The sequence below is a fragment of the Mytilus trossulus genome, chromosome 3 (genome assembly GCF_036588685.1).
Source record: "Mytilus trossulus isolate FHL-02 chromosome 3, PNRI_Mtr1.1.1.hap1, whole genome shotgun sequence".
NCBI classification, from domain to species: domain Eukaryota; kingdom Metazoa; phylum Mollusca; class Bivalvia; order Mytilida; family Mytilidae; genus Mytilus; species Mytilus trossulus.
The window spans coordinates 8,805,147-8,830,128 of NC_086375.1; the positions used below are offsets into that span (position 1 = coordinate 8,805,147).

Consider the following 24,982-nt stretch of genomic DNA (forward strand, 5'->3'; position numbering starts at 1 on the left):
TCGGATTAAGCAGTGACAATTAAGGTCCTAGGAAAAGATAACAGAAATTATCCCGCCAAATCCTTAGAATTGTTCTTATCGATTTCGCTTCATTCTTTTTTTGCATATAAAGATGGTATCGAAGAAAGTGTATGAAAAAGTAAATCCTTTGATGATCAAGGTGAAAATGGGCTGGAAATCTTTTCCTCGGTAGGTTTTCTAAGATATAAATGTGAATGTCAGAGTCGTGATTATGATGTCAGTTAAAGATGTCGTATTGTCTATAGTAAATAGTTGGTCATCTAATCAATGTTCTAGTGACAATTTGTGACATGCAATTCCAGGAATTAATGTATAGTTGAATATGGGTGATGCAGTGTCGAGATTTACGGAATTATTTCCTTTTTCAGAGTCACTAAATTTATCTGCAAGCCGATTACAACGGGAAAGAGATAAACCGGAAGACACTAGAAGCCTCGTTATGGGACCATTACTTCGACGTAGACAATCAGAACAAACTAAATTTGTTGTGCCTCAAATATTTGTGGATTATGGTAGTAGAAGAACTTCATACGCCTCAGATTACATGAGGCGATGTTCAGCAGAAAGCGGAAGTAGTAGACGTACATCGTTAGCTTCCGGTGATACGGATAGACGTGGGTCAGGAAGTAGCTTAAGTAGCAGACGAACATCTCTCGCGTCTGATGCTGATCGTCGGGGATCTGCTGGTAGTAGTATCTCAAGCAGACGAACATCTTTATTGTCTTCTGATTGTGCATCACGACGAGGTTCCGGAAGTAGCAAAAGTTGTGCTAGCAGTAGAAAGAGTTCTGATGCCAGTCGGTTCGGCGACACTGACGAGTTACTAGCCGGTAAGTGTAAATTGTATTATCTTTTTTCATACATTCTGATCGCCCACGGTAAATAACAATTTTTACACGGATATTTAATCAATAATGTCTAGTTGTATAAGCCCCATTACTGAAAACAAAAGAGTTGACTGCTAAAACTATATGATGTTATCAATTATAGAATATGATACACCTGCCAGTTATTCTGTTTCAGCAATGCAGGTATACAAATATTTTAATTTGTTTGTCTAAAAATTAATGTATAAAGAACAGTAGCAGAATATACCTATTACAATGAAATCAAAAGGATGTGACTTTTGTTTTCTAAGCTTAAATCCTTTGGTCATTGGCGGTAAAATGTATATTCGTTGAAATTGGAAATGTTCAGAGGACTAGGTAACTCAAAGACACAATTTAGAGTCAGAGTTCAGTAAAATGAATTGCTGTGCTATGGTATCCTATTTGTTTCCAGTGGAACATAAGCCAATGAAAAAAAAAGCTAGTTTTAAATTGTTTCACATCAGGAATATTCTGACAAAAGTTTGAGAACTTTGACCTTTTGACTCGAATGATGATGATTGCTTGATTTTATTACCTGATTTAGGAACCTTTCGTGTATCAATTCTAGTTTCGGGACCGAACGAGGACAAGACTCATTTAACACTAGACTATAGCGAATATATATTGAAGTATAAAAACAACACGTATTATAAATCGCAACGTTTTAATCATAATCTCAATAAACATTCCGACGCGAGTTTACGTCTGTGATTTGTTTGTTGTTATGTTGTCTGTTATTGGTTGGTTGCCATGTTGTTTGTGATTGGTTGGTTTTGATGTTGCGATGTTGTTTGTGATTGGTTGGTTGTGATGTTGCGATGTTGTTTGTTATTGGTTGGTTGGCATATCATCTGTGATTTGTTGGTTGTCATGTTGCCTGTGATTGGTTGGTTACCACGTATTCTATTAAACTGGAATCTGCTTGTATTACGCTTCACTCAAACAATGAACAAATCGTAGTACATGTTGTAGTCGTATGAGAACCGGCCTAGTATTCTATTGAGTCAGAGGACACAATGCTTTGAAGCAACAACATATTTAAGTCAAAATCATTAGCATGGTATATATATTTTGTCTTGTTGTGTCACTGGAGTTAACTACGAAAAAAAAATACAATGCTTCTATCAGTGATAAAATGGCGTGACTTGTGAAGATGATGTTTGGAGGTTGTTTTTGTTGGACGTTTGTAATATTAGCATTGAAAACATACCATCAAACATAGTCATATTTTGCATTTGGTTAGTCTAATGCCGGCATCACACATTGGCTTATAGACCGGCGTGCACCAGACGTACAGAGAAAATAAACAAAGTCTGTATACGTTAGTTGCACGCCAGAGGAACGTTAAGCAATCGTTAAACGCGCGTTGCATACGTTTGAAGTACGTCGAAATGCAATGGTATACGCTTGGTGAACGCTATAACTCCAGGATTTTTTTATGCAGCATAATACGCGTTTGTCTAGCGTATACCTATACGCTACACGCACGTAATACATACGCTACTAGCGCGTTTAAAACGCTATAGATAGGTTTGAGACACGTTTAGGGCACGTTGTATACGCTTCAAGATAGTTTGACTTTAACTCAAACGTATGCAGGTGTGTTTGTAACAAACACCCCATAATAGAACGTCCCAGACACGCTGAAAGCACGGATTATCGTCTCAAATACGTTCAAGATTATTTGTTTTCCTTTGCAGCGTGCATTCCATCTACGTTAGAAAAACGCCAGGCATACGCCAACATTCGTTACTTGAACGCCCGATAAACGCTTAGGTACGCTTTTATCGTACACCCAATACATCCTTAAAGCTCGCTGTGCACACGAAACAGATATGATTAACAGTTTGAATGCATCCAAAATTACTAGCGTATTGTCAGCGTACATGATTTTTTACCGCGCCCGACGTACGTCGGAGCTATGCGCTGATGTGTGACACCGGTATAAGGGAGAGCGTGTACATTTTGTTTTGGGTTTAGTTTTTGATCACCTAAAATAGGTTAGACACCCTCTTTTCCAGGTCAAACCCTTACTCCCATTTTGATAGCTTCTGGTTCCCCGTCTGCATGTTAATGATTCGGCATACATATAGAAAACTTCATAGGTTGTATAAACAAAAATCATATTCGTTTTGTATAAACAAGAAGATGAAATAATCATACTCTTATGTTAAAAATACTATCATTTTTATGATGCTGTAATTATTGAAAAATAATTACTCATATTTCTTGTTCCTGTACAGTACAGATGACGTATATCACATATAAGACATTCACCAAATTAGAGTTTGTAGATAACAAATCATTGTATCGTTGTCATCATGTCAGCACTTGGGAAATTTGTAACCCGGTATCACCCCTTTAAAGTTGATAGAATATGTTTAATTATTTACATGTACTCTCGGTGTGGTGGGTAGGGGTCGACAATCCTAATTTGGCTATTGTTATCATGTACCAGAGCGTTGCTGTCTTGTAATCCTGTTTTTGAAATTTTATAATAATAGAAGGGACTGAGGAAAATGACGCATATTATCATCGAAAAAAAAAATAAGCACAACTTATGTGTTCAAACCCTAGAAATCCAGTATTAGATAAAAGTACGAAACTGCGGCTGATTTATTTGTCTTGGAATGACAAGACTGAAAATATATGAGTCTCATTAAACATGGTTGGGCAAGCACGGTGAACTTTACAACTTAGGGAAATAAGTTCTTAATAATTAACGACACAGAACCATGTAAATTGTACTTTAAAGAAATATCTATCTAAAACAGTAGACAAATAATGCGCTAGTCAGCATTTCACTACAATAGCGATTAATTTCACTCTGGTTATATAGCTCTAGTGTTGACGATAAAGCCTTGCTGTTTACTTTCATAATTTGATCTCTGTTTTACAAGCTATTTTTCTTAAATACAGGTGATTGCTTACTTCGTCTATATTTTTTTTTTATTTAAAAAATAAAGAGCTGTGGTATGATTGCCAATGGAATATTTTCCCCAAAAAGACAAAATGAGCAAGGGTTTAAGCAACTACAGATCGCCGTATGGCATTCAATACGATGAAGTCCTAATTAAACCGTAAAAAGGCTCCGGAAAACAAAATGCGAAACAGTGCAAATAGAAAACTGATGGTAGATTTAGGCTTCATGTTTAGTTGTTTGTTTTGCAATACTAGCCACAATACAGAAACAAAACATGATATATAATTAAAAGAACATTCGATTGTAACATAATTGCGCTATTATGAAGTAATACTGTTCCAAGCAGAATTTTATATTGCACCAGTTTACGAGTGCAATATGATATCTTACGAGGAACCATATTCCGCAAAACAATAGTGAAATTATCTTAAATTTATTATATAGTACCAACTAATTTAGCCTTGAACATTAGACTTGTAGATATTCATGGTGAATAACAAAAAAGAAAAGAACATAAGATTTAGAAGCCAAATCATATAGTTTGAATGGACCATAATGTTTATGTATGAGGCTGCAAAATTTGTAATTAAAACTTAAAGATTATATAATATTAGTTTTCTGGCTTATATCATTACTATCTTGTGTCAGTTACAGAAATTTCATTTTAAGATTCAAATGATGTTTCCACTTATGGAATACAATGTGATGAATATGGGTAACATTATTTGCTACTTCCGGTTTTGTTCTACGACTCATTGATGGATCACCCAGTGGAAGTGTGTTTAACACTTCAAAGAAGATGGCATATGTTAAATGTCATAAAATCTCACAATATTGCATAACTATAGAAAAACCTTCTTATTTTTTTTAATTTATTTTATGTTTGCTCTATGAGTTATTTGATTTGTTATTTGATCTGCCAGTAATAAGCTCTATAGCTGAGTCGTGAATAAGAAAGAATTGACAAAAAAGTTAGACAGAATAGGTGAGGCGTTAGACAGAATAGGTGAGGCTATTTAAAATCTCTTTTTCGACATAAATACATGGATTTTTCAACATAATTGATTATAACAAAACAACATTACATCGAACGCAGCATATCTCATGAATAATGTGCAGGATCATCAATAGTATTACAGGTTAGTCTGAATATAAATGACTGCTGGTATAGGAGACGATTGTTTATCTTTCACGGAGAAGGATTTTGAAAACGAATACAATTGCCAGTTAAGACCAGGATGAAAATAAGTACTCAGTGAACACAAAATGAAGGAAATAATTGTGTATAACAGTGAAAATAAATAAGCATGCGTACCAACAGAAGAAAATGAAAAAATGAAAATTTAATCAGCAAACAAAACTCGCCCCAAAAAATATCAAATCGACTTGATTCACGCTGGTGTATATATTGTTTACAAACTAAATCATAAGTCAAAATGAACTGCAAACAGAAGGAATATTGCTAATTGTTTACCCATTACAGCAGTGTATCTTCATTCGTAAATAAAACCTATCCAAAGGGTTTTTACACATTAGAACAATATGAATAGAATAGAGAACTAACAGTCCTATAATTTAGGTTCTGCTAAGTGCATGATGAATTAATTTAAATCGTTTTTTTTTAAATTTTTATGTTTTTTATAAATTGCAAGGAAGAAAGCATTTGGTATTTCAAATAAATTTAACAAAATATAACATTTGTGAAATTCAACTAAATCTTGGGAAAACATTTTTTTTATAATAACTATGAATGATATCAGTTGCTCTGAAATGCAAACACCGAAAACAGTTACACCTGAATTAAAATCAAATAGTAGGCCTAACAACTTTGGAGAATGCCTAACACCGATGGAAAATAACTACCATATGAAAACTATCAATTTTTATATTGGTCAGTTTTTCATATAAGTCGTGATGATCGTTACATTTCTATCATGTTGACACAATTTAATGTCAATGACATCAACCCAAAATGTTCTTTATTTTAACGGAATATCAAATGGAGTCTTTGCGGATATCATTTGCTGCATTCCCACTGTTTCGTACGCGATTTCCTGTGCTTTCTTTGAACAAACGATAATTTTAGATTTAACATGAACTGAATGACTTTTATTTATTCCTAAATTAGAAAGTTATTATTTTTAGCTTCACTGCTAACATAGATTGAAAATTGTCAATAATATCTCCACAGCTCTTCATTTTATCTTCTCTATATCTCTTTTGCGATTTGAATATAATTAGCGAATAATATTAAACTGAGGCAGTGTTTGCGTCTTATCTTTTATTAACTGAAAACAAATTTGCTTTTATAAAATTGATATTAATTATCATATTTTGTCTAATGTTAAGTACTTGTATCAACTGACGACATCAATTGCAAGTTGTTACGAAGTGTTTGCAAATCAAAATAACCGAACCAGGTCTTTTGAAATAGATTAAATGCAAAAGTGATTCGTTAAAATGGAATCTAAATTCAGAATGTTATTGAAATATTAGAGTTAGCAGATTAGAGTAAAAAGGTTAAAAATTATCGAAAAGTGAATAAAGGGTGTGATGAATGTATTAAAAGAAAAAGATATTAATGCACACATAAAATATAAAATTGAGAAAAAATGACATTAAAAGTCACAGTTTAGCAAACAGAACTGAAGATTTAGTTCCAGGCCCTCATATGCAAACAATGAATCAGCGACCTTAAGAAAAATAAGACTCAAAAGTAAAGTTTCTATATCACGATTTTTTTAAGGATTTATTATTTTTATAAACAAGAATAAATGTTGATCGGTTAAAAATACACTAGATAACATTGATTTACCTTTTGCAATTATAAAGAATTCAAGCTTTATATGGAAAACCTGAAGACAGTTATGGCTCAAAGCATCGTGTAAAATAATTCCATAGTCACGATTCAGTTTGATTTTTAATCCATACCTTGGAAATAGTTATGCAGCCTAACTCAATAGTAATCTTCTATATAAAGAAAAGAAAATGTGGTATGGTTGCCAATGAATCAACTATCCAGAACAGTTTAAGTAAAGAGAATTGAAGCAATTAATTTTAAAAGAAAATTGAGTTTATTTACATATATATATATATATAGATGTATAATTAATAAAATTGAGAAAGGAATTGGGGAATGTGTCAAATTAATAATTTAATGCTTATAATACTGTACTAGATTTTATTTTAATTTTAATGCGTATTATGTATATTTGTTCATATATGTTTACTATTATATTTGACATTTCAGTAAAATAAATCTGTTAATTAAAACGAATCAACTTTATTCATTTTGATTGAAATGAGGCATTAATCTTGCGGTTAATGTATTCATTCAATATTGAACCCATTTGAACAATGTAGAAATCTTAAAAATAGTAACGATTTTTTTCTTGTAAATCTATCGACAGAATATATTCTCTAGTCTGGAATCTACATTTTTAAATTCAGATCTAATCACGAACATGAATATCGTTTTGTGTCTAATTAGTATTCGTCGAGATTAAGACGCACAATATAAAGATAAAGCGAGCTTATGTAGGAAATATAAATCAATACCTCAAAACATGTCGCCGGCGATTATAATTATAAAGAAGTCGTTACTAACAATTGGTTTGCAATCTGTTTTTTTTTTCTTTAGATAGTTAAGTTGTAATATAAGCGCTGATATACCTTTTTAAATGGAAAACGCCACGGAAATTCAAGTCGTTCCCGAAGACGTATCGATTAGTATAAACCGGATACATTTTACGTAATTACTCTAAGAATCACGTAAACACTTTTAATTAAGTTCACATTTTATCGTCGTTGATTAAAATTTTACGACATTCCTAACTAAATATTATGATAATCGAGTCTGTCTTTATTTTTATAAGGTTTACTTTGCTGTTTTTTTTGTGTCATCTATTATAATGGTTTTTATTTTTTCAATAAATACCTATAATAATTGCTTATTCGTTTTAATCAATGTATTTATTAAAACAAATTGTAAATACCGATGCACATTTTAGCACAAAAAAGTTATAAATGAATAAAAAAAAAACTTTGATAACATCTAAACAGCACATTATTAAAATATAATGTCCAGACAGAAATATAATAAAAGCACTGTTTCTTGTTTCTGAATGCTATTTGCCACAATGTGAATTTATATTTGTATAAGATGTATTTAACTACGTATATGAAATATTATTTACGCTAAGTTTAGCTCATATGTTACAAAAAAGTAAAATAACAAAAATACTAAACTCCGAGGAAAATTCAAAACGGATATACATAATTATAGTCCCTTATCAAACGCCAAAATTATATCCTAGAGCATGTACTTTATGGGCTCATGGTTTTCCTTTAATAAAACTGAAGTAGGTACTGTTCCTTTAAGATCTCCTTCATACCAGCAGTCATTCATGAGAAAATAGATTGGTACATAAGTTTAGGCCACATAATATAAATATGAAAGTCTCGAATCATTTATTGTCCCCCAAATATCTCCCTTAATTCATTACTTAGTTCATTGTGTATTTATAGATTACTCAGATTCTGAAACCATCGAAGAGGATTACATGGCAGAGATGGCAGAGATGAACGAACAGGACATGAGACGATCATCATACGAGGAACCAATTGGAAAACCAGTTAAAGAAAAGGACCGCAGAAAATTATATCGACGGAGTCATTCATTGGCTGAAATTCGACGTCCTACACACGTGTTTCTTCCTGAAGGTAAGGTATTAAATGGGTTCTAATTCAATTCATGTCATTTGTTATATCATGAGTGAACTTTTTTTTGTGATTCAGTAAAGTCTTAAATCGTTTTTAGTGACAAAAAGTAATAAGAGGTGCGATTGAAATAATCCTGTTCCCTTTTCCACGAATGTGACCTTCAGAATTAGACTACTTACCGGCTTTGTATCAAAATGAGCAACACACGACGGTGCCACATGTGGAGCAGGATCTGCTTACCCTTCCGTAACACCTGAGATCCCCCCTAGTTTTTGGTGGAGTTCATGTTGCTTGGTCTTAGTCTTTAGTTTTCTATGTTGTGTGTTGTGTTCTATTATTTGTCTGTGTGTCTGTGTTTTAAGCCATGGCATTGTCATCGTATTTTCTATCTATGAGTTTGACTGTCCCTCTGGTATCTTTTGCCCCTCTTTTGAATTAAAACGAATACAGGCGGGTTTTGATATCAGTTCCATTGTTGTCTTAAGAAAGTAGCAACACCGGTCGTTTCTAAGGGCTTGCTTTCCGACTGGATAAGTTTTACACTTCAAGCAGGAAGTTATGAGTGTAAAATGTATGGCTACGCAGCAAGATGAATCTGACATAAATCTAGAAAAAAATCAATGAAATGTTGTTTCTGAATATCATTTGATTTAGTTTTGATCGGAAGTCGAAATATGTTTGTCCTGTTTCGATCAACAGTTCCGTGAAAACACTATTTGAAGTGCAAATATTTTTCTTTTTATAAAATAAGAGGACCTTTTTTGTCATGAAAATTTATCTCTATCAAAGAACTGGGGGGGGGGGGGGGGGGGAAATAACCGTCGAAACTGGCATTAACCCCGCAGTAACGGTAACTTAACGTTGTTGTTTTGTTTTTGTCTAATAAATTCCATTCATGCATTCAACACCATTAACTTTGAAATAAATTGAATGTCATTTTTCATATCAACAAAAACATAAAACATATTATTTTGAAACAAACAATTTACCACAAAAAAAATCAAGCATTAACATCGGAGATATAAATCGTGTTTAATTAGAAAAACGTCATATATTTAATCTTTTGTCCCCGGCGTATGCAAGTCGTTTAACTTTCCCGCTATGCTGACAATATGTTTACACGTATAAATCTATTGTTTCGTGGTTTGTCTATAATGTACAAGTTTTCCCGCCTCCGCACTATACAAAGTAGAGACTTAATAAGATGTCTCATTAAAACTCACAAGGAAGCAGTTGGTACTTGGAAATTCCGAAGTATAGCTACTGGCTAAACAGGAAACCATTTGGAAACATATGAATACAGCTTGAAATTAATTTTATTTAATTCCAACCTTCCGACCAAAGCTAAATCTGGATTTAATTATACCATTTGATGAAATCCGACGTTAGAAAGAACTGATTTTGGAAAAGAAAAATACTCTCACATTCCGATTGGATATATCATGCTGGCGTTATGTATAGCATACTATACTGTATGGGGTTTTGCTAAAAGTAAGTGTAGGTCGAACAGTGAGTGTTCATTGTCATTGGCGGCCATATTGGTTTTTTTTGCCGTAGCTCCATATCTGAATTTTGTCTATACCCCTTAAACTTTAACTATGCCAAGTGTCATGCTTTTACCATAAAGTGATCAATTATTCTGATATCCACTGGACTATTGGTCGTTAACATCACCAAACTTTGTATGCCAGACACCCGTATCGTCTACAAAAAGTGTCACGCTCGAATAAAAAAAAAAAATCAAATGGAACAGTCTTTCTGTATGGCTTAATTATTTTCCAATTTTAAAAAAAAGTTGTACATGTACAACGAAATCAATGTTCGCTCTTTCTGAACAGTGAAAATAAAACATCTATGAAGATATGAAAAATGAAAATTAGAAATAAAACATCTATGAAGATATGAAAAATAAAAAATAAAAATAAAACATCTTTGAAGATATGAAAAATAAAAAATAAAAATAAAACATCTATGAAAATATGAAAAATAAAAAATAAAAATAAAACATCTATGAAGATATGAAAAATAAAAAATAAAAATAAAACATTTATGAAGATATGAAAAAATCTTTAAATGTGAAAAATAACAGCGACGTAAAGCAGGTATTGGGCTTTGTGATGCAGTATTTCCTATAAAATGTGGTTAATAACGCATAAAAGTTTAAGTTTTGGTATTAGTAATACCTCCCGCCCAACGTAATTTACAATCGGGTATGACATATTTCACGTCATTTTTGTTCTATTGTATCTCTCTCGTCTGCTCAATCAGATAAGTACATCAATACTTAGTTACAACCCCCCTCTTCAGAGATTGTGGTTTCTTATCGTAAAGTCATAAACATTATATAACATCACGAACCGCAAGTTAAATGCTATTATTGTGTCTTCTTATACGGTTTCAGTTAGTTGAAAATAGTATTTATTAAATAAAATTGTGATATAATATTATCAAGCGATTCCCTTAAGCTGAGAGAAAGCGAAAGACATTGCTTTTCAGTGCAAATTTTCTTACTCCTAAGATTTATTTCCGTCAGACAATGAAATTTGCAGTTTATTGTATATTCAATGACGTCATTCTTAATTTATTGTTTTGCCCTTAAGAATTATAAATTCAATGAAGGAACAAATATTTCGATATTTTATGTGAGCCGTTATATAACTAAATATCATTGAATAGTTGTGGAATTTCATTGCCGAAATGATAAACAAAAAAACAATTTGATAATATTTTTCCATTATAGATTGAATAGTAATACGTCCTTGAACTTTTTTATCTTATCGAATAGTATTTTGCCTGATTTTCATAAATTATATCTGTGAAAGCGAGGCGAAAGATATTAAAGGGATGTTCAGACTTATAAGTCGAAAACAATCTAACAAGGCCATGGCGCATGGGCAAGAACGAGAAGCGACAAAAAGACAAACAACATTACACAAGACACATCATTGAAAACTAAAGACTAAGCAACACGACCCCACCAAAACCTTGGGGTGATCACAGGTGTTCTGTAATATTCAAGATCCAAGATCAGATTTTTTTAAAACCAAAATAATGATATGCTTACCTTTCCGGACCACCCCCGGTTTTTATTGAATTTGTGTTGCTTAGTCTTTAGTTTTCTATGTTGTGTTTTTGCACTCTGTCTTTTTGTTCTTTTTCTAGTTTTGCCTTGACGAATTCATGTTGTTTTCGTCTTATGAGATTGAATTTCCTTTGGTATAGTTAGCCTCTATTTTACAACGTAATGAATTTCTTTTCGTCTTTTGACTCAGATTTCTTAGCCATCTTTCCTGGGTCTTCATGTAACAACATATGATAATAATATTTTACAATTACAAACTTGTTTTTTTGATATTATGACAGGTGGACGAGGGCGTGGAGACGGTAGAAGAATTACTCTATCATCGTTAGTTGTTAGCAGTATGAATGCCTTAGATTACACAGTAAATCCAGTCACTCCTCAGTGCCAACACAGAAAAAAGCCCAAATTAAATGTAAGTATGCAGCAGGCAAAACCATCACTGTGTTCGTAGCACTCTTTAGGATCTTGAACTCTCAATAAGTTGAAAGTCATATGCCATGCAGTAAAAATCGAAATGAAAATAGCATGACACCAGAATAGAACAGTGTTCTGTACTTTTTGAAAAATATTTCGTAAAAAGCGTTTAGTAGACGAAGCGCGCGCCTGGCGTATCCTAAATTTAGTCCTGGTATATATGATGAGTTTATTTAGCCAAACCGCAGCGCTTTATGGTAATGTAAAGTATACTAAGACTTTTAATTTTAGTTTCTTGTTTATGTTTCGGAGTTATGTGTGAAGTCTATTATCACTGAACTAGTATAATTTTTTGTTCAGAGGTCAGCTGAAGAACGCCTCTGGGTGCGGAAATTTTTAGCTGCATTGAAAACCCTATTGTAGACTTCGGTTGTTGTCTGCTCTTTGTTCGGGTTGTTGTCTCTTTAACATATTCCCCATTTCCATTCTCAATTTTAATAATAAATATTTCTAAATAATTCCAGGGAATCAAAGTACAAATATATTTTAAGGTAATCAATAAAATCTAAAAATGTGTCGTATTATGTAAGATTATATCATTAATATTTCGTTATGATATTTTTATTATAACTCCGTCTATAAACAGAAACATTTATTTCCCTTGAGGAACATTTGATATTACCAATATTGCAGCAAGCTCAGATTAATTATTTTTTCTATTTCTGTGTTTTCATTATTATATGTTGTTATGTGGTATTTCAGTAATATATATTCTTATTCGCCCTTCTGGGTCCACGTTGACCGAGTGGTCTAAGTAGTCAATCAACTGTTTCGCAAGCCTGTCAACACTATGGTTGTAAGTTCGAACCCTGAACGTGGCAAGTTTGCTCGACTACAATCTTAATTAACTAGAATTGTTAGAATTGTTAGAAGTGTAAGTCCAACTTGAGATCAGTGGTACTTTTCGTGTACTCCTTATTTCTTCATTAACAATGAGCGCCTGTTACGCCCTAGCTCAAAAGTCCGAAGTGATGTTGAACTCAAATCAATCAATGACCATCTTTCCTGTTATTCAACATTTAACGTTTCATTCCAAAATGTCAAGGTGCTATGCTAGGCATTTATGTTTTTTTTCCTCTGTAATACTGGAATTTGTAGTGAACAAGATTTACTGACAATTACACGAACTAATAATGACATTGTACATTATTTGATAGTAGTCATGTATTTATTTTAAATTAATTCTCATCAAACTAAAACTTTAAGTCAAATGAACTTTTTGTCATTACATCCGATATAAATTGTGGTTTTGCTAAATCGAAAAAAACCTAGTATTTCCGTCAGGGATTCTGTTAGTTTTTACGGTAAACCCTTGCTGATAAATCACTATTAACTCAGACGATTAACACTGCTGCAACCAAACATGAAAATGAGAAAATCAATAGTTGATGACAATGAAAATGAAGAAGAAAGTCCACATCAGCAAACATCTATATACACCTTCATCGTCAACCATTTCGTTTTTCCTTTATCAACTTTTTTTATAAGACAATTTTCCTTGACCTCTATGGAGATTAGAGGAAATTCTTAACTAGAGTTATATATTTCCTGTTGTGGAATTATGGCCTCCGGCGATCAAAAAAAAAGGATTAATGAAAAATCTTAAGATAATGATATAGATGTTGATACAAGGTCGAAAAACATTTTTTTCTTCCTTGTTTTTGAAGAAAAATTGTTGTTTTTACACAACTTGAAGCAGTTATTAAACTGACAGTTTTGCTCATTTCAACATAGATATGTATTCCCAATAATAAAAAAAAAGTTTAACAAAGGCCCATAACATTTTTGCTTTTATCAAAATGAAAATAAAGACAAAATCTTCATATAGTTTTCAATAACCATATAATGGATGATATTGCACCAACCATAATGTAAAACATGAACGATGACAAAAATAGGTTATATCATACCAACTGATACTGAGGAGAGGACGCGATGCTATGAATAAGAAACAATTTGTTAAAACATGAGTATGGAATTTCCATTCATAATATTACTCGGAGTTCTGTACTTTTGTTATTTTACCTTTTAACGGATAGAGCTACAATTGGACATTGATATATCAATATCAATTTGATAATGCTTTAATAGTTGAACTTATTATATTGACCTCTTATTGTCGTCATATTGCTTCCAAACTGTGTCGGTTCTTATATATCCTTTACTTTCAAATATTTATCTTTGATAGTTCTTGATGCATGCAGGTAAATCCAGAAAAGCGCTTCGGTTGCATAAAATTGATAACGTGTTGAATCATTCTGTTAACTGATTTCATAATAATAAACCTTTTTAATAAATATTTGTTCATCGTATTCATCTTCTGTAATTGTAATACAATGTCAATTTAGGATACAGCATAACACAGTCAAGTGAATACGAAGGACAACACCATAACGTTAGAACTAATGCATTTTGCAGAATATACTTTTCGTGTCTTTTAACTGATTGTATAATATGAAATCTCTTTATAATCCTGGTACCTTTGATAACTTTTTACATATTTGTTAATCTTATATTTTACATTGCCTGGAAACAGGAGATTTGGCATGCCACAAAACCAGGTTCAACCCACATTTTGTTTTCTTAGAATGTCCTGTACCAAGTCAGGCAAATGGCCATTGTTATATTATAGTTGGTTTTCGTGTGTTACATTTTAATGTTGTGTCGTTGTTCTTCTCTTACATCTGATGCGTTTCTCTCAGTTTTATTTTGTAAACCGGTTTTGTTTTTTTCTCTTTCAATTTATGAGTTTCTAACAGCGGTATTTTACTGTTGCCTTTATTAATCTACTTTAATTTTACAATGTCGAATCAGGATACAAAATAATACAAACAAGTGAATTTCAAGACAATACCATTCCATTATGACTAATGCATGTTATAGAGTATACTGTTCGTGTCAGGTTACGTATTTATCATTGTTCTGTGTTTGTCGTGTGTAAATTAGTTCATTGAAGTCTTCTATTGTTTCTGATGACGTTCATCATAAGGTTAACCGACAAGCCAATTGACTTCAATGTAACATACGATACGACTTGTCAAAGTTAATTACGTCACACGCTTTTACTTTAATGACAGACCTACCTTGCTGATGAGATATACAATACGGAAATACGGAACACAAATTATCCCAACTATTTTCATTTCTAAACTTTACAGTATTTTAAACTTCTGAACCGATTTTACACTTCATGTCTTATAAATGTGTCATATTTTCTTATTAATCCTCGATAATGTTACACTAATTTCAGTACGGATAACATAAACGTATGTCTTATTCTTAAGAAGCAATTCGAAATGACGCGAATATGATTGATATTTTTTTCAATGATTTGGAGTAATACGTTCTCAGGTGTATATGGCATAAAATCTTTTAGTTCTGTGTATTATTCTATGTTTCTAATTTGAAGTTTAAAACTTTCATTCTTCAAAAATAATTTAAAAAAAACTTTTATAATGCATTCTGATCAAAAACCCTTGAGCACTGCAGACATATCACTTTGAAAAATAAGATATTTCTGCATTCATGATAAAATTTGGAATGGTAGCTGGTAATTTGTCCAAGAGACCCGATAACTGAGTAGAAACCAGCTTAAAGCCGACAATGGGTCTTCATAACCATAATCAATTTAAGTGGCTTTTTCGTAATAGGTTTTGCTTTAAACAAATCTTGCGTATTCATTGGTGTGTCAAATGCACCATTGATAGAAGTGTTTGTAACATACATGCAGCTTATGGAATGACAATGTCTGGGATCCTTTCGTGTAACTTTGATTTTACATTAGATAGATCATCATATTATGTAAATTATATTGAATAAACTCATCTTAGACACTAGGAATAAATTTTGTATAAACGCCAGACGCGCGTTTCGTCTACAAAAGACTCATCAGTGTAGCTCGAATCCAAAAAAGTTTAAAACCCCAAATAAAGTACAAAGTTGAAGAGCATTGAGGACCAAAATTCCTAAAAGTTTTGCCAAATCCATCTAAGGTAATCTTTGCCTGAGGTAGAAATTATATTGAAATAAAGGCAACAAAAGTGTACTAATGTTCAAATTAGGGTGTGTCAACATAGTAGATGTATCCATTCCCGCTGTATTGAATAGATGTCAAAATAAACAATGTAACATACTTGTAGATTTAAGATTATTTTTATATTTGCTATAACACTATACTATTTTGTAGGCTAAAGGACAAGGTGGTAGTATTGGACTTCCAGATAAACCTGTAGTTATGCATGATTTAAATCTAGACGATATGATGATGCCAAGTTTTACCCCTCCAATGCCCCCTACGGGGAAATTAAAAGTTCAATTTCAAATGGCAGAAAACAAGACGTCATTAACAGTAATTGTAATAGAGGTAAGAGGAATATAATACACTAATTTAGATATTTGATATCGATTCACATAAATTATGTTGCACCTGATTTGCCTGTTCTCTTCAGTGAGTAATATACAGTTCGTAGAAAAATACTAAAACATGGTATTTGTGATTTATTAACCACGTTCTGATAAAAACATACCAAAAAGTATCATTTGTGATTTAACCACGTAATTTTAAAAGTTACCAAAATATGTCATTTGTGATTTTAAATACGCTCTGATAATGACTTTCTAACGAATTTACAAATAACCTCTTGTATGAAATCAGTCTCAGGTCAACAAGAAGAGGTGCACAGATTGTTCCCAGGAGAATGCCGATTGTTTGTAACACGTCATTCGAACGTAAACATATGTTGATAATCCAATCAATCAAGCATCTTTAAAATGCCAGAAAAATGTTTTGTTTGTATAAGTCATATATCCCTTCCTCTAGATAAAAACTCATCTACGTTTGTCATCTTTTTTTGATGAAACAGAAGCAGGACCAACTCTTTCAATTCGTTTTTAAATTTGAAAAGGGCATTCTAAAAAGCTCTTTGGACGCAAGAAATTTATATAAAGTGTTGTTTTCATTTTGAATAGTGTAGAAAGGTTCAATGTTTAAACTTTTCACACCACCGGGTCGATGCCACAACTGGTGGACGTTTTGTCTCCGAGGGAATCACCAGCCCAGTAGTGTGTTAATATGAATATCAATTAATTTTTAGCCTAGGAAACGTCAACAAACTAAATATTCAAATCAGATAGTAATAACAAACAGTATTTGAAAAGTTTTTTTGTCATCTCTTTATGTTTCCTGTCAAAACAATTAATGTAATTTGACCTGTTTCATTGTAATTTTGTCAGAAAAAAATCATGAGAGCTTTTGTGACGTCATGAATAGCACACAAGCAAGTACATTTTGAACAAATAGATACTTTTCATATCTTGTCATTGTATCGAGTATGTTTTGTCGTAATGTTGGTCAATACATCCTTATTTTGAAATTGTAGCTAGAAATAAGGCCAATTTTATAATTAATGACGCAAATGGTACTTTCAACTTATTTCGGTTTCATGTGATATTATTTTATAAAGACGATTTACGGGAAAAGCTTTAAATGCAGGTTTGACTCTTGGAATGATTAATTCAATAAAACAAGCTTGATTATAACCATAGAAAACTATTTCGGATGTTACTCTGGCAGGTAACATCTTTTATGGGGAAAAAAATCAATGCGCATGGTTCTTTTGATTTTGGACAAATTTAATGAAGTAATTTTCTAAATACGCAAGTTGCTTTATTCGAGTATGCTTCAAACTGGTTAGAATTATCTTGTTCTAAAAAGGGACTTTATTCTTTGGCGAAATTAGAATTAATAGGATGTAATGGAACGTATGTCGCATTATTTGCTGGATGTGAAGTTTATAACTCTAATACATAACAACCGTGATTAAGGATGACTTTATAACCAGCGGTGGTAAAATCGTTCCTTCACAATTAAATTATATATAATCATTTCTGAGGGGCAGTAGCGGATACTGTATAACAGAATGCATTAATCTAGGTAGTCTGAAAACTAATGACGGACTTTATTTTATTAATCTGGTTTTACCATATTATAACTAGATTAAAGGTTTTTATAAGACAACAACCCCAAAATCATTTCGTTAAATGTATCAAATAAAATATTTGAGTTGTACTATATAAAAAGTAAAATAACAAAATACCAAACTCTAAGAAAAAATCTAAACGGACAGTTCCGTATTAAATGGCTTAATCCTAACCTCAAACACCTCAAACGAATGATAAACACCTATTATATTGCTGTGGTAGTACAGGTATTTACTTGTGAAGAAATGTCTGGTTTATAGCTGGCATAACCTCACACTTGCATGACAATTGCATAAAATTTTGTTAGAAAGTTAATGTTTGCTGTGTGGTACAAGGTACACTCGACCTTTAAGAACGTTACATACTTAGGTCATGTAACTTCATTATAGAGATTTATATTTGGGGTTTTGTTCTCGTTTCTTCGGATACCATTATGTATTTAAAAGACATCCTGTCGTTACTAAGAGGAAACGATATTAGAAAAATATCGATAATAGGAAAATATACATGTATATGCATTGTTAGTATGTTAAATTCAGTTGGAAGATCGTTTGAACGAAGACCACTTAGTTTGTCCCTTTCAAGTTCATGTATGAAATAGAAAACGGGTGAGTGATATCAGGTATGCCCATATAACTGAGAACTAATAATTTTTTTCTGTTTTTTTAAGGCGTTTTTTTATGCTTGAATTGCAGGTTTTTAGATTTGAACTTGTCTTATCTGGTAAGTACATTCCTTATTGGCACTATTCATCAATTTGAGTTAATGATTAACTTTTATCTTGTTTCTTCAGGCAGACAACCTACGGATCGCCGGACTTCCCGCTGATACTGAAATCAATCCATATGTTAAAGCATTCCTAGTGCCTGGAAGAACATTTAAATATAGAACAAAAACCATTCCGAAAACCAAAGTACGTACATAACTCTTTAGATTCGTTGATTGCAGTTATATAATGCGTTGTAAAAGTACATTTTAATGTCAAGCCTGCTGTGATTTTGTTTTAAGAAATGAAAAGCTATTTAATGTAATCATGTCGTTTTAATTGTATGCATGCTGATACAAAAAGGGCAATCTTTTATTTTTAGAGTGTGATTATGCTTTAAACCTTAGCTTATATATATATATATAAACTATTTTCTTAGGTTTTATATGATATTCACATATGAATTGTCAACTTGTACTGTTAATGTCTTCAATGTACCTAAGCAAGGATAATCACAAAATACTTAAATTGCACTTTGATATTGGTATTATAAGTTAATATCATTCGAATGATTGACAATTTATTCTCTTTCTGTTTTCAAAATAGCTTGCACTTAAATTTATAAAATTTCCTTTGAAAATATTAAAACAACACTTTATAGATTTGATGGAAAAGTAACTTACTGACATGATATGTGAAAGAGGGACGAAAGATACCAGAGGGGCAGTCAAACTCATTAATCGAAAATAATATAACAACGCCATGGCTAAAAACAGACAATCAATAGTACACATCACACAACATAGAAAACTAAAAAATTAGCAACACGAACCCCACCAAACACTAGGGGTGATATCAGGTGCTCCGGAAGGGAAAACAGATCCTGCTCCACACTTGTCTAAATTAGTAGCATGAACATACCGGTAAAACGAAAGATGCAAAAGATAACAACGGGACATGAAACTAGTTATTTAGACAATGCCACAACGCCGTGGGAAAAAAAATTAAAAACGATGAAAATACAAATCCGAAAACTGGAAAACGCTACATAGGAAAAAGTCAAATTACAAAAAAACTGAAATCCATGCAAAATTCAAATCAAATAGTCGAAACGTCCGTGTGGTGTACTTAATTATAATCCTGGTACCTTTGATACCTATTGTCAAATGATTAACGCAAGACGGAAACAAAATCCTGAACAAGTACTACGATATAAACTTAATTTCAATTAATTATTCGTAAAGAGAAGACAGTGTGTTTGGATGAAAGAATTACTGTTTTTAAGTTATAATAAACGTTATGTAATGTTCACTACAAAAGAATGTAGGGTATTCATTCATAACACAAATTCAGTTCATGCACAGTAAATCAAATCATCACACAAAAAGCAACAACTACTTAGTTTTCCTTAATAAGCATAGGAAGATGTGGTATGAGTGCCAATGAGACAACTCTCCATTCAAATAACAATTTATGAAAGTAAACAATTATAAGTTAAGGTACGATCTTCAGCACGGACCCTTGGATGATACCGAACAACAAGCTATAAAGGGCCCCAAAATAACAAGTGTAAAACCATTCAAACTGGAAAACCATCGGTCTATTCTATATATAAAAATAACAAACGAGAAAGGAGAAAAAAAGGAGAAAGTATTATAATTGTCTTATAATGATGTTTACCTTTCGTTTCTAATCTGACAGTTTTTCTCAATGAATATTTTAGACTCCAGTCTTTCTTGAGAAATTTACAATAACGGACTTAGTGCCAAGTGACTTGGACGATAAAGCTGCTATCGAATTTCAAATTTATTCTTCACATAATGTGACACGTCGACATCTTGTTGGGATGTCTTCTATTTATCTGTCTAATCTTTGTGAACTGGAAAATGGACTGGCCGATTTAACCATTATGCCAGAAACTGTATATAGAGTAAGTTTTATAACAAATACGTCGAATATGCAATTAAAATTTTGTTTCAAAATGGTTTCATTTTTTAACATCAATGCCATTTTATTGTCATGTGGTCATACATTTGACCAGGTTTTGATATTCTGAAAAACAAATCAACATAACATTGACTACTATCCACGACATTTCAAATGACAGAGATATCAGCAATGAAAGATGCACATGTCATTTAGAAGTCATTGTCGTCAAAAGTAACCCTTGGGATGACTGTTATGTTACATCATGCCTTTATAACTACAGTCACAGGATAAATAAATTTCTGAAGATATTTAAAAAAATGATAATTAATTTTTTAATGGTTGTTAGCCTGTAGAAGTTTTTAGAATGAAGTACTTTATATAGTATGTGTCTGTCAAATAACTGCAAATATAATAAGACATATGTGATAGCGTCTCATTATATATAATGTTTCTCTGAATGACTTCTTAGAATTTGAGATGACCAATACAATTGTGCATTTTTATAAAGTAATAAATATTTGTAGCTTCACCAAGGAGACATACGAATATCTGGTTGTTATCAGCCGGTTGCAGGAAAAATTGTATTTAATGTTTTAGAAGCTAGAAACTTACCAAGAGTTTCATTATTAGGTGCTATTAGTAAGTATTACTGTACACAACTATTTTCTTTTACCTGTATACATTATTCTATTTGGCGGCATCTTGATTAATGTTTTCAGCGTTATAATGCGACAATTTTATTCAAGGTTTACATCATTATATCTGGTGGTATATTGTTCAAAGTTATGGTTGACTTTCTGAAAATGCTTATTATCTCACCCCTTATTCTATTGATATTATATTTATATTGTGTTGTAGATCAAATTAATTCGTTCAGTATATATTGACTCATTTGTGTTAATATGTCTTTTGATTGAGTTGTTCCATTTCAATTGCTATTTCATAGTGCGTCTTTCTAGGTTGTGATGTTACACTATTGTTGCGGGTAAGGGTAAATGTTGGCACCAGATGACAACAGAACTGTTACCGTGACTCAGATATATAGGCGATATATCCTAAGATTAAAACAGGGAACCAGTTTCACATCAGTCAAACGTTGTTTTCTCCCTTAGTGTCGGAAGCTACCTTAAACCGTTTAAGGCAGCTACATTTGTTTGTATCGATCTAAAGTCAAGAATCTAATAATCAGTGGTTGCTGTTTGTTGATGTGGTTCATAAATGTATATCGTTTCTCGTTTTTATATAGATATAAGATCGTTGGTTTTCCCGTTTGAATGGTTTTACACTAGTCAATTGTGGCCCTTTATAGTTTGCTTTTCGGTGTTTGCAATCTATTGTCTTGTTGTATGTAATTGTTGGAAAGAGAAAGCTGTGCTCAGTTGAATGCTCATGTCATTTAGAAGTGAAATGTAACATAAAGGAAGACCATTTCAACCTTCATTCTCATTTCGCAGCATGAATCACCAAATATTAAACGTGTTAAACAAATAAATAAATTAACAGTACAGAAAATAATCACAAATAATATTAAATATACTTCGAAATGATAGGAAATGCATAAAAGTAATTTCCTCTAGAGTGTACGGTTTCATTCCAAACATCAATTTATTTCACAGTTATAACTAACTTATAGAAAATGTCGAACGCTACATTAGAACATTATTTAACATCATAGATCATGATCTTACAATTAGCAGAAACGTTAAATCAGCAAATTCATAAATCATAATGTATGTTTATCATCAACACATCTTTTAATTCTTTATATATATATTTTTTTACTTTTCGGCAAATACACAACGTGTCTGTCGAAACATCGTATTACTACACATTCCCATCCGGATAAGTTATATAATTACACAAACTGTTCATGACGTCAAAAACCAGTTGAAACGATCTTGTGTCATGTTTAAACAATTTTATTTTTCAAATAAATTGTCACAGAAACATCTTTTAACTATCGCAAATACTCCAAACAAAGCACATTTATAATTTAGAAAGAGAGGCGAAAGAAATCAAAAGGGCATTCAACATTATAAGTTTTAAAAAACCTGACAACGGTATGATATACTTGCTTATCTTTTGGGGTTTTTTCCTTGATTTTTTACCAAAAACACAACATATACAAACTGATGACGGAGAAAAGCGAACTCTTAGAAAAAGAGGGTGATCTCAAGCGCTCTGGAGGGGTTAGCAGATCCTGCTCTATATGTGACATCCATCGTGTTGCTCATATTAGTATTGAAGCTACAACTTTCAATTCCTTTCCAAATGTATGATTCTGGCATTTCTGCTAATTTCAGGCATGTTTATCAATTGAATTTTAAAACTATTCGTTTTTATTTTTCAGATCCATATGTTAAAGTTGAAATGTATGTCAACGGAATCCGTCAGGATAAACATAAAACCAAAGTGAGGCAAAATACTCAAGACCCGGTGTGGAATCATCCGTGTGTTTTTGAAATCAATAGAGAAAACCCTAAACTTCTTGGACATGCATTTGTCTTTCAGCTAATACATAAAGACATGATGATGGGAGTTCAGAAATTAGGTCAAGTAAGTATATTTAAGAATTATAACTGAATGTAATTATACAGACAGGGAAATGGCTATGGTATTGTCAAAGTCTTTCGCTTGCCGTAAAAACAAGGTCAACATTTTAAAATCCTTTTAGTATATTTTTTTTAAATATGCGTCATTTGAAGTAAGAATACTGGAATAATCAGACAAAAAGGGTTATCCAAAAATACGCATCGAAGGACTTCAAAATTAAGGTGGTACCCAACACTTTAACTAAAATTAATGTGGCTCGTTTAATTTTCATAAAATTTTGACAAAGTGTTTACTTTGACTCTTTGACAAATGTATAAAATTTCAAAATATTTGAACCAACTGTTTTATCAGAAAATTTACACTGGTTATATAGCAGTTTGACAAACTCTTATTTTGGTCATTGAGAAGCTTAATATTCCATTAACAACACAACGTAATTAAAACGTTTAGCTGATTTTACAGAGTTATCTACCTGTAGTGTTAGGTACCACCTTAAGGGTGTCATGTGATTCGACAGTGTATCTAGTGAGAAGCATGGATCATTTTTTGACAAAATGAATACCAATGTATTGCCTTGTGTCTGTAATACCATATAACGGTCACTATAGAAATGTCAGTTGTCCGTTTTCAGTGTCACAATGCAGTAATCGACATGCGATTCATCTGACCTTGAATCTATAACTTAAAAAAAGAGGCAGTCAATAGACTCATTTATGCAAATACCGTTCAATAGCTTCCTTATACGCATAAAATCTCCATCAACGAATATCGAAAACCGACATAGAGAAAGTATGTTCCTTAATATTCAACACATATTATTTATATAGTAGGAACTCTTATTTGACTACACTTTTGTAAATCTAGTAAAACTTCAAAGGATTGGTGTTATAATAAGTGGATGCTATATTATGTTTATAAAAAAAATTATTTGCAAACGCAAATACATGTCAATACTAAGAAACACTGATATTTTCCAGGTCGAATTAGGTTGGTATAGCCATGGTGAACAATTAGACCATTGGTATGATATTATGGAGCACCCGCACAGACCAACTGACTATTGGCATCCTGTGATAAAGACCAGTAAGATAGGATCATGACCTAATGGTTCACGTGATATTGGTCATAATCGACGGCAGCCATTACCTAAACATTCATATCGTTGTGTTTACCTTAACAACGACCTCAAGGATCGGATATCCGATTCATGACGGAGATCTCCGATCCCTGTATCCCCCGACAGTATACGGTGACTCGAGCAAGAAGATTTCTTGACAATCATGATTAAAGATTGACGTGATAAAAAATCAAAGCAATAACGACAAATTCATACTATAGACCAATGGAGGAAGTGAAGTCTGTGAGTGGTGCATAAGATGTACATGTATCATTCAATACAGACACGTGATAGTTTTATTATTATATACACTTGGAATATGTCTGATTTATTCTTAAACTTTAATATTACGTACGTCACAATATCATATTTTAGCATTTCATTTGCAGTATTAGTATTTTAAAAACGAAAATCAATTAAAGCATTCCGTGTATATATACTTCAAATGTAAAGAACTAAATCCTAACATATGCTAAAATATGCCGACTAAATGTAAAATGTTAAAAGAAAACTTTGAAACATTGAATAGCGTGAGAAATCTATTGTATATGTTTATTTAAGATTTCTGAGGCAAACAGTTGTAATTTAACGTACTTCTGTCAGTGTT

At 32.1% G+C, this 24,982-nt stretch overlaps 1 protein-coding gene across 1 annotated transcript; it reads left to right on the forward strand.

The window, feature by feature from the left end:
* Positions 1-349: 349 nt before the first annotated feature.
* Positions 350-24,609, forward strand: LOC134709209 (synaptotagmin-1-like). Its single transcript, XM_063569381.1, has 9 exons — positions 350-851; positions 8,341-8,535; positions 11,899-12,029; positions 16,278-16,454; positions 18,864-18,983; positions 20,500-20,706; positions 21,230-21,344; positions 23,056-23,261; positions 24,236-24,609. The coding sequence occupies exons 1-9, from the start codon at positions 461-463 to the stop codon at positions 24,356-24,358; spliced, it is 1,665 nt and encodes a 554-aa protein (XP_063425451.1). The 5' UTR covers positions 350-460; the 3' UTR covers positions 24,359-24,609.
* Positions 24,610-24,982: the final 373 nt, after the last annotated feature.

What these genes read in the sequence shown, in the direction of transcription:
- LOC134709209 (XM_063569381.1), top strand. Translation starts at nt 461, where the DNA reads ATGGGACCATTACTTCGACGTAGACAATCAGAACAAACTAAATTTGTT. An exon ending in TGCCAGAAACTGTATATAGA is followed by an intron (nt 20,707 to 21,229) that starts GTAAGTTTTATA and finishes AAATATTTGTAG; the next exon opens with CTTCACCAAGGAGACATACG. An exon ending in TTCATTATTAGGTGCTATTA is followed by an intron (nt 21,345 to 23,055) that starts GTAAGTATTACT and finishes TTTATTTTTCAG; the next exon opens with ATCCATATGTTAAAGTTGAA.